Genomic DNA, 11412 nt, shown 5'->3' with positions numbered 1-11412 from the left:
CCCTTCGTACATGTGTATCCTTTACCAGAATCTTCAAGTATTCTTCTTAGATCTTTTCCAACTCCTCTACATTCTCGCACCTCCTCGTTACGTGATCCAGGCTCTCATATCGTGTTTCACAGAATCCGTATCTCTCGTTTTGTTTCGCTTTCCGATGTTTTCTGCCTAATTCCTCGTTACAGGATGATGGAATATGAATATTACGAAAAATGATCTATAGTCAGTCAGAAAATTCTACACACGCCTTTTAAACATAAAATATTATAGCGAAAACGTTTATGCCATTTTATTTTGTTTTTCAATACATACATCGCATAGTTATCATACAGAGATGGCGGCTTTTAAAGCTACTAAGAAGAAATAAATAATTGAACGGGGCAAGTCGGTCGTCGCTCGATCACGTTCGAGCTTCGAGACTTCGAGCAACGATTTCTTCCATCTCCTTACTCGTGTATCTACTTAAATAACAAAATATATATAAAGATATAATTATTAAATTATTAAAAAAATAATACAAACTGCTCGTGTACAATCGTCGAATGTGATTTTGTACCTTTCGGCGTAATTTCCTTATTTCAACTACCGCGTTGAATAACGAGTCGTAAATACGAATATAAATATAAAATAGTCCTCGATTAAAATTTTAACTCGACTTTCTTCGAAAGCGGTTTCTTTCACGCATATTCCACTTGCGTTTCTATGAATCGCTGAAACTCTTCTTCTGATTTAACATCGTCTCGATATTTCGATGAATTCTAGCGATTTGCAATTTCTTCGAAGGATCTCCGTCTTCTATGTAAACGTTCCCGCTGACTTCCGGCCAATCGGACACCACGGGAGTCTCCCTTTTTCGATCTGTAAAAAAAAAAGATGTATTACCTATATTGTTCGAGTTATTAGTTGGCTCGATTAAAATGACACAGCCTGTACAATGTGCTTAGCACATCGGTAATTTGCTGCAGCAACGACGTAACTGTAAATGAAATTTGTAGGCTTCGAGCTATCGGTACAGTAGAGATACTTGTTCCATGTACTTTTTACCGCTAGAGACGTACAAACAAAGTTCAAAAATTCGCCGCACGGCGACAATTGTGTCGCTCGCGATGATTGCATCATCACGAAACTGTAACAGTTCGGAGCATTCAAACTCGTTTTCCTTATAATTGTGATTTTTTAGTTACGTCGTTGTTGCAGCAAATGAGCGATATATGTAGATGGTAGAGGCAGATTCTTGTTAATTGATTAATTAATGTATATTATAAAATTAGACAACCACAAAACTACAACTTAAATAAATGTATGAATCGCATTACACATAAGAATTGTTCACAGACTTGGAAAACCTGAGCACTTGGACATACTAATCTGACTGTTTTAATAAATACTGATGGCATTGCCAATAAAGACGACAAATAGGAAAGAACGTAAGTCGAGCTATCTCTGTACTACAATATATTCTCGTTGAACATTTTCATGAACGTATTCTATCGCTCACTAGCGAGGTTGTGGTTCTCAGATTGAGAACGTATGTTTTCCAGAAGAAACGATAAATTGTTTCTGGACATATTGAAACTGGATTATCGAAATGACTACACGTTTAACACGAGATCGGATAGAACACACGTTCGTATGAATCTTTTTCATTACTTTTGTGCCTTCTGTCCACTCCTGTCTTGAAGCGAGTCCCGTTTGTTATAATACACCCTATAGAATACAGCACAATGTCACGCGAAAAGCATATATTTTCTTCTTACTTTTCAATCATATAGCATTTTTAGGTACATAAAGAAACGAAGAGGATTTTTAAAGATGAAAATACAGTTTAAACCCGAACAAGCCGATTCAAAGAATTTACTTACCTAAGAGTTTCTCGAGATACTGGCACCTTGTTTCGGGATCACCAGGGTTCATTGGTGCGCCGGCAACCAGTTCGGCTAGTTCCGCCTTGACCATTAAATTTAATCGAGCCGAGATCTCTTCTAGACCCACTGAAAATGTCGAACAGTCTTTACTCTACACGAGCTTCAACAACAAATTCAGTTTAGTCTTTGTATATTTTATATTTCTACGTAATCTGTACAATTTGGCAAATTTTAGCATATTCTCGTAAACGCGTAAAAATCTAATCGTGTCCATTTTGCATTGCCATCGAGTAATTTATTTATAGTTATTGTTAATTCCCAACTTTCTGCTATAATTTTCAAACCATAATTATTTTCCTTATGAATAAACGAACTTTCAATTATATTAAGAACAGCAAAGTAAATATAAAGTACAGTCGTATAATTTTTATAAATTAAATATCACGTTATTTATTCTATTTATGATTTTTACGCGATGAGAATGAAGAGGTTCGAGTCAACGTCGATGTTGTAGTTTAACAATTTTTAATTTACTATCGTTGCTACAAAATTCGACGTTTACGAAATCCAGTAATTTAGGACACCGATCATTTAAGTTATTGTTCATTGATAATCTAGTGGTGCAAGTTGAAACGATCGTATCGCCTGCCCAAGGATGGAATGCGAGTTGAACGACTATGGAATGCAGTTCTGCTTTCTCAAGGCCCCATGGGATGAATCTAACGATAGTCTCGCTCCGGTCTGAAGTCATGTTTCTCTCCCCATGAAGAAAAGCCTGACTAGTCACAGGTCGAAGAACTATTCAGTTAGAAAAATGAATGCCTCACCTGGCATGCTTTTTCTAACAGGTATTTTCTCAAATTCCACCTTTTGAAATTTAACGCACTTTGTTACACCATCGATTCGTAATTAACAAACGACAGAGACGATTCAGGGGAATTTAAATAATTTTTCCAGCTTGGACTAAGCATTAAGATCGTAAGAGGCAATCTTGAAATTGTGAGTCGCTTTTTACACGTAGCAATGATATGAAATGGGTTTGAAAGACTCGTATAAATGGATGCGCTACTTTTAAAAGCGTTCCTATAAAAATCATTGAAATTAATTATTAATTATTAAGAAATAAGAAAGTGAAATTGTAAGATATCGTCGCTGTAATATATATAAGATGTAAGATATAAGATAATCGTCGCTGTAATTATACTGCGTGAATGCGAGAATTACTTTTATACCTGTGCAGCAATGCAAATCGCTTTGCGAAGGTCCGTGTTGGAGAATTATCGTTAATTTGTTACGATTAAGGAACATTGTTAGGGGGATCAGGTAATGGATTCTAACAAAAGAGGCGGGCTATCCTCAGTCCCCTTTAGTAGGCAGAACCAGCAATGAAACGGTACCGAATGCACGACCATTCGCTTGTATTACCAATCCGTTAGTGAGAATGCCGACAATACCTTCTGATTCCAATTGAGGAACATGTCAAGCACAATTACATTAGCCAGCGATATCTTTGCGAATTCGTTCGGCTGAGATTCAACGCGAAAGCCTCGTTTCAATGATTCTCCGTCGAATACCACTTTTTTTTTTTTTATTATCGATAATCTTATATCTTATGATTTATATTTTTAACTTTTATTCTTATAAACCTACATTTACACGAACAGATTGCCACTTCCCCGGTCACTTCTCGGTAAAATAATACTACGATTGTTACAGAGATACAGTAGATTACACGAAACATTATGCGTCTGACCGTAGAATTAACAGCGTCGTACCGGCATCGAAGTCAAAGAGTAGTGGTTCATTCATACCGACTCGTGTGACGATTCAAAGGTTTTCCACAAATGTCCACTAGTGATGGGATTAAGTGTACGTCAGGTGCTTCCTTCTTTCTGTTTCTTTAGCGAACATCGTTAGTAGCTTGCGAGATTTGCGCTAGAATCGGGACGCTTATTACCCGCTTCTTTCAGGTTTGGAAACAGCTGGGAGAAAATAAGAAAGAAACGAAATTGCCCGGAAAATAGTTCTTTGCCTACGCAATCGTCAAACATCTTGGTTTTAAAAAGATGTACATTTCAACTGCTACAGCCGCAGTCTACTTTGCCGGAAGACAATAGACAAATTTTCGTCAACTTGAATGAACATTTTGCTAAACTACTTGAATAAATTTTAGCGTTCACACAGGGCAAGACACTATATCGTTTGCTTCTTGCTTGCTATATCGGCCGTGTCTGAACGAGCTCTTTGCGATGTTCTCTACGAGCACTCTTCGATTTTGTACTAAATAATTGCAACTAAATCGCAGATAGATCGACGTACGTGCAATTACAAGGATACCTGCGCTTGGTCAATAACGTTCGTAAAAAGATTGAAGGGATCGAACGGATCGATTCTATCGCTAGATAGTACGCTTCCTCGGGAAGCGTGGGTGGCAGCAAGATGGGGAAGAGGAAAAGGGGAAAAGGGGGTATCGGGAAGAATAGAGGGGACAAGAGAGGGTTCCGGCGTTGATGAGTTCTGCGTAACGCTCGTTATGCAAATGCGGGTAGTAACATCGTACAAACGTTCATCGTAGATTGTAGATCATAACACCATTCGAATTTCTCTCTTCTCTGTACACGTACACGTACACTGCTCATAAGTATACGGACACCAGGATTACTTTGCAGCAACAGCGTGTGAATTTTACGAATTTTGTACAAAGTGTACAAATTAATGCCGAATTGGTAATTGGAAGCAACATTTGCTACTTTTTCTTTACGGAATCATCAGAATATAAATCTAAATCACACATTAGAGGATATTGAAATGATATATTTTAATTATAATTACATATTCTCCAATATTCGCTGTATGTATATTTGATATTTAAGTGATATAAGAGTATGGCATAATATTTAACATAACACCTATATGTTATAAGTGGCTATAGCGATTACGAAGAATCAAATCGATTCAAGTATGATTTAACCATAGTTTTACAATTAAAATACGTCTTGTCACAAAATAAGCTAACGTCCGGATATTTTTGAGCGAGGATGTACGTCCAGTGATGGATTGCCAAGTACTTTGAAACACTTCGAATCGTATTCGATGCCATCAAATTTCTAAAAGTCTTGGAAGTTGTGGAAGTCATGGAATTTATTGGAAATCCTTGGAAGTTCAAAAAATCGGAAATGCACTTGCGCGACCACGATTTGCAAAATTTAGGGGATTGCAAGACCTTCGAGACTCTTTCCAGACTTGCAAGATTTCCAGGAATTTTAAGGTATCGAACCCTATTCGAGAGTGAATTTCGACGATCTCAAAAAATATGAGTACAGTCGATGAGCTGCGATCGATCTTGAATACGCGTGCAACCTCTCGTTTGTGAACATCGTAACGGCGATTTGCGAACATTGCCCGTTTACAGCTTTACAGTACTGGACGAACCGTAAGGAATTTAAAGCAGCTGGGTCACGCGATTTCGTACGCAGTGTTATTTCAACGTTTCGAAAAATCTGAACAGCCTTCCGACTGCCTTTCCCGCCTTCGTGCTGTTCAATGACGCGAACAATCAGCTGCTACATCACCGAACAAATGAAAAACCTTCGATTTTATAGTTCCATATTAATTCTTATAGTTGCAAATAAATATAGTATGGAATTAGTATAATTCGCATCGAAGCAATGTTTGATATCTGTAACGTGGTTAAATAAGTTATTTATGCGCAATATTTGTAAACCTATTTATTATAAAGGAAGCTTGATTCTCAAAAAAGTCGCGAACGTTTATCTCGAAATCCGGAATACGTCGCCACCTCGACAAACCTGGTGATTGTCATAAGACGTTTTCCTTGAAACAGAACAAGCTTTGTTTGAAACATTTTTCCAAATAATGTACAGTTTAGGAGATATTTGCGTGGATCGATTAAAAATCGATTAAAACCTTGTACGTATATTAAATAATTCTTTCGAAGATCTAATATCGTTGAATGAGAGATTTTTCTAAATATTGGCACGCCATGCTGATTGATAAAAACGATACGTAAATGTAGGTATCAGGCTTGTTGCGATTAAAGCCAATCCTCACACTGGCTTCGATTCGATGAAACCAAATGTACCCAATTAAAGGCACGTATCTCGCGAGTGATATGTATAATCATTGATGACATAAGTTGGTAAATGAGTACAAAGAGAACGCGGAACGGAGCATCACGAAAGAAATGAGAAGCATCGGATACCGGGACGTCATATCCGGGCGTGATAGATCGAGCCAAGGTGAGCAGAGGTCGTGAGCGGCCCTCTAATGAAGAAAATCTGTCTTGCATTTTAAAGGACTTCTTATCCCCCTCCAAGGAAACATATAACAATCCTTCGGAATCGAATGTAACAAAATACCAGAACGCGAAATATTACCTACTACTAATGCTTAGTACACTCGATAGTGTACACTCGGTAGTAGTGTACTACACACGGCAGGTAATATTTCCAGGTATAATTATATAAGTATAGGTCGTTCACAGCTTTATTAGAAAGTTACGATAAAAATACAAAATACCAACAGGAATACTGACTAGATCTTCATATCAACAGGAACATTGACCATGACTATTAATAGCTAATGATTATGTTGATTGTAAATCTATTCTTGTCTTATAGCACCGAAACCACAAGTCCATTCCCTCCATACTTCATGCTTTTATTACAACTTTCCGATAAAGCTTTGTTTAGCCCACGTTTATACAACATTTTCTGCTTCGTTACACCCATAAAATACAGTGACAGGGTTCGGCTGGCATTCGCGTGGACACCACGCGATATATATTTCTCATAGGAAGTTTCAGAGTGATTCGTTTAGCAACTTTTAAATTGCAAAAGATCTCTTCTTCCGACAGCGCCCTTGACCGGGAACTCAGTTTTCCTACTGTGCAATCATTTCATAAGGCTTCGTTTCTACGCGTAAGCAACAATAGATGAACATAATTAATAATAAGTAGGAAAGAAAAGCTAAGCAGAGATTTTGATTCGTCCGTTACATTGTAACGAGTATGTTGCTTTGAATATTCTATATATTTTCGTAAATTGTGTGCATTCGAGATGCATCTTCGCATCTCGAAATTTCCCATAAACGCAGGAAAATCCGCAGTCCAGCGATTACTAATAACAAGTTGAATTCTTACCAGGCTCGAAGTTTTTCTTCATCCGACGCCACTGTCTCGCGTAGACCAAAGCCGAGCATCCTGCGACCAGAAAAAAGAGAATACAGGCGCACACTGCAAGGATCAGCGCGACCGTTTGCCAGTCCCACAGGATTCTCTCCTTGGAAGTAGCTGCGCTCCTTGGATAAGGAGACTCGTTCAATACCTAGAATTTCGTTGTAGAATTAACGTTCCATTCGTTAATGAACAAGCTCCAGATACACAGAGTGTATCGCAACATATGGGAGCCATTTCAGGAATGGACAGAAGGCATAAAAACAATGAACATACTTCCTATCTGATCTTGTCTCAAATTTATTACTCTGTATTATTCGATTATACCCCTGGAATTTTTGAAAGACCACGAAACTTTGATAGGACGACAGCAAGCTTGCGTACAGACCGAGGCTAGCCATTTCAAGGGTCTTCTACGAAGGCAAACTGTTGCCAATTGTTGAAACGCATAATTAAATGACTAACTTTGAAACAAAATCAAATCGGACTCGTGTTCATATGGACTTTCTTTATTGTTTCTCGTGCCCACTGCTGAAATGGATGTCACGCGTTGCGACACACCCTGCCACTAGTAAATCACTTGTCTTTCAACGTGATGAATTCAGCTAAGTGGATAACTGGACATGGATGGGAAATGGATAGATGGAATTCTGATAACCAACTTAATACCGTAGACCTTATACCTGGTTCTTCGTTTTCGATTGGATATCTTCCTGCGAATTGTCTGCAAAATCCTTCGATTCTTGCCTAATCTGTTGCTGGTCCAAGTCGGGGAACCTCCATAACATCTTCGAGGTAACCGCTTCGAGGCTCCTTTGGCCGGTTTCCGGTCGTTTCCTGGTCGAGAGGAAAGACCAGTCGAGCTCGAGAGCGGAGAGCGGTCCGCAAATAGCATCCTTGTAAATGGCGCAGGGACTCAAAGTGAATTCAGGAGCGCATCTGGTGCAAGGCCAACAGGTGGCACGCTCGACCGACCAAAATTCGAAACCCGGTTTACAGACCGGATATCGGGGAGCGGATGTCGAGCAGCCAGCCTTGCGGAGACCGACCAATAGCAGCAACACGGCCAACAGATATGCCCGATTAGGCTCCCGAGGCATCACCTAAAACAGTTTCCACGCTTGTTACCTTTCAACCAATTCCTCGATCACTAGAGCAATGATAACGATATTAAGGAAAATTTGTATGCAAGCAATGAAAATGTTCGTTGTACAAAACAACGATAAATAATTGCAAAGTCCTCGGTTAACATGCATTTCTAATTTTTATCGGTTGTAAAATCTCTCAACGAGATACTCGGTGTCTAAGTGTTTTCCATCTCGTTAGAATTTGATCACAGCCAATTTCCAGTAGAAACGAGTGAGATACACATGAAACGTAGTCTACGTATACAAAGTTGCCTTAAATGTATAAATCTGTAATCCTAGAAATTGAATTGTAAGCTTAAAAAAGGCCACCCTTAAGCGAGGGAGTAACAGTAAATAGCAAATAGCAATAAATACGATAATTGATAAAAACCTAGCAAATAATTATCGTGTATTTGAATTTAAATGGCAGTAAAAGAAGTAATATACAGGCTCGTTTTAATCGGTCCACGCAAATATCCCCTAAACTGTACGACATTCGGATATTCGAAGGAACGTTTCAAATAAAACTTGTTCTGTTTCAAGGGGGACGTCTTATGACCACTACCAGACTTGTCCAGGTGGAGGGGTTCTCGAGATCTCAAGGTGACCTTTGGTTTCTTAAATGGAACTATACATTGTTTTTTATACACCGTTCTGGATGCAGTATTTAATTCTCTAAAAAAGACTATTAAGCTACTTCCTTTATAATTTTAATTCTATTTTAATGTTATAATAATTCTTTTAAAATTTTCATTTCAATTGATAAATATTTATTAAGAAGATACTTTTTGCATCAAGAGATATGAAAACAAAATATCGATTATAATATTGATGCAATAGTTATAACGATTACATGTATATAACTATCGTAATCATATAAATAATTCCAATTTATATTAATTTTATCGACTCTATATATGTAGAAGAAAATTCGCGAGGACAAAAATGTATTTTTTAAACAACTCGTTGAAACAATCGAGCGTGTAAAGTGGCCATTTAACCGGCAAAACCGGCCAGACCGTTTCCACTTCCGGCTCGTTTGCGATGTAATTACATCCGTAGTTGTATCCCGAGAGGGGTACGGTCATGAGTATGCGTACGCACGCGCATTAGAATAGTTTTGACATGAATCAATTGACCGCGATTTGGTTGTGATTTTGCTGCGATTTTTCTTTAATATTAGTATATACATATACTTGCATATGTATTATGACTAATCGTTAACGACAAATATACTGTAATCAGTAACACGTGTTTCGCAACAACCGTACATTTTAATAAGATTAGTTCGTATGGATTGTCCTCCAACGTCAACAATCTACACATTAATTAATTCGTAAATGTTCAGTATTTCAAAGTAAACAAAATTAAATAAAAGGTATAGTAGTAGTAGATTTCGAATTACAATTAAGGTTCGATTCAATCGGTCATCGAATGAATGAAACGATTAGAAATAGAAAATTGTGTCGCTCAAATAGAAAGCGTAACGTGCTATCCGAGGCGAAGGTTTCTCCCGGGCTATTTAAAATTTGATGCGCGCGCTTCTACCAATCGTACTTCTCGATTGCGTGGCAAACATACGCAGTTCGCGTACTAGAATCACGGCAACACAAAACGCCTATACACCGTAGATCTCGATACTTTGGTCAAGTTCTTTGACAAAAGTTAAGGGTTAACGTAAAGATTTATAATGAATAACCCTAACAATAAATTCATAGTTAACTACTTAAATTATTCAATATTAAGTAATCATAATTTGAATCGCCTATAATATAGAACTCACTTTATCAATATTAAATGTAACATATGTATTACATTTACCTCGAAAATAATTTCTGAACACGATATAATTTTATTAAATATCTATAATTTAATTAATAGGCTATGAACTGTACTATCGTTAAGAGATTTTACTGTTGTTTGCATTTTATGAACATATAAATAAATTTATATAATTTAATAATTTTGCACTGTCTTCCGATATAAAATAAAATTTGATTCAACCAATCAATATCTATATCAATTCTTTAGTATTAGTATCGTAATAACTGCTATTAACATATATTATACGACCATTCATAAATCTCATTGACATTCTCTACGTTCGCTGTGTCATTGAATACGCGCATAAAAGTCAACTAAGCCATTTCGCTATATTTTACATCTTATCGTAAATGCACTTTAAATTAGATCTTCCAATGTTTTTTAGTTTTATTTGTTTTATAATTATCATCTTGATATAAAATCGTAATACGTAAAAATGTGAAATAATTTAAGTATAATCTTTACTCAATTTAAGGTAACTTGTTGATAGATTTATCTTTGATAATTATGTGCATCATAATACAAACTAATAAGTATATATGAATTACTATAAGATATACTCGTCATGCCAAATATTAGATCAACTATCATCAAACAAATAGTATACTACTAAAATTTTACAAATAAATATAATACCTACAACGAAAAGTGTAATAAGTCAAATCAAAAAATGAATAGAAGTGAACATATTTTATCAAATTAGAATAATACTTAAAGAAATACATACTGACAGTTCGTTTATATAAAGAAATGTATGTCTATATAATGATACATACGCTGCCTTCGATAAATGCAGGCCTGTCATGACGCAATCCAATCGATGTATCCAAGATCGATCACCGGGAGAGAAACCGACAAAACATCCAGGATACACAAAATATCATTGAACTTTCCATTCGAACGAGATCACGATTGATTTATTTAGACTAAATTCTACAAGTCCTAAGCCTTCTTAGAATCAAAGTTAACAAAAATCCTTTTTTCGCATATTGGAATACAAATAGAGAAAGGCGGTATTTCAAAAAATCTCCACTGCCACGAAATAGACGCGCACCGCCCGCCGACCACAATACAACTGACTAGACTGGTTATTCTAATTTCCGCCCACGATCCTCCCTTAGAAAGAGAACGCGTTCATGAGAAAGAGATGTTGAAAGGAAAGAGATACGGAAAGAAACTTAGAGCTGGAAGAAGATGAAAGAAGACAGAGGGAGCCACGCGGTGAAACACAAAAAAAGAAAAGTAGCGATGGCTTCAAACGTCGCTACCTATCGTTGACAGTACAGTTTTGTAGTAAAAAGATAATGTTTCGCTAACTCGAAATGTATGATCATCGCTAATTATTATATCTCTTATTAGTAAGAACATAATGAAATCCGAAATATATTAAATGTATTACGTATAT

The 11412-nt window shown here is 36.8% G+C and overlaps 1 protein-coding gene across 1 annotated transcript; it reads right to left on the bottom strand.

Annotated features, from left to right (window-relative positions):
- Window positions 1–259: 259 nt before the first annotated feature.
- On the bottom strand, window positions 260–11103 carry LOC100746355 (tumor necrosis factor receptor superfamily member wengen). The gene is made up of 5 exons (XM_003493370.3): window positions 10784–11103; window positions 7740–8159; window positions 7024–7207; window positions 1860–1988; window positions 260–855 (listed from the first exon to the last, which is right to left on the bottom strand). The coding sequence occupies exons 2-5, from the start codon at window positions 8154–8156 to the stop codon at window positions 698–700; spliced, it is 888 nt and encodes a 295-aa protein (XP_003493418.1). The 5' UTR covers window positions 8157–8159; window positions 10784–11103; the 3' UTR covers window positions 260–697.
- Between the last annotated feature and the right edge of the window lie 309 nt (window positions 11104–11412).

Source organism: Bombus impatiens, unplaced genomic scaffold (assembly GCF_000188095.3).
Source record: "Bombus impatiens unplaced genomic scaffold, BIMP_2.2 scf_1079, whole genome shotgun sequence".
Classification (NCBI taxonomy): Eukaryota; Metazoa; Arthropoda; class Insecta; order Hymenoptera; family Apidae; genus Bombus; species Bombus impatiens.
The sequence above is the reverse complement of the archived record's forward strand: the minus strand, read 5'-3'. Positions and strand labels throughout refer to the sequence as shown.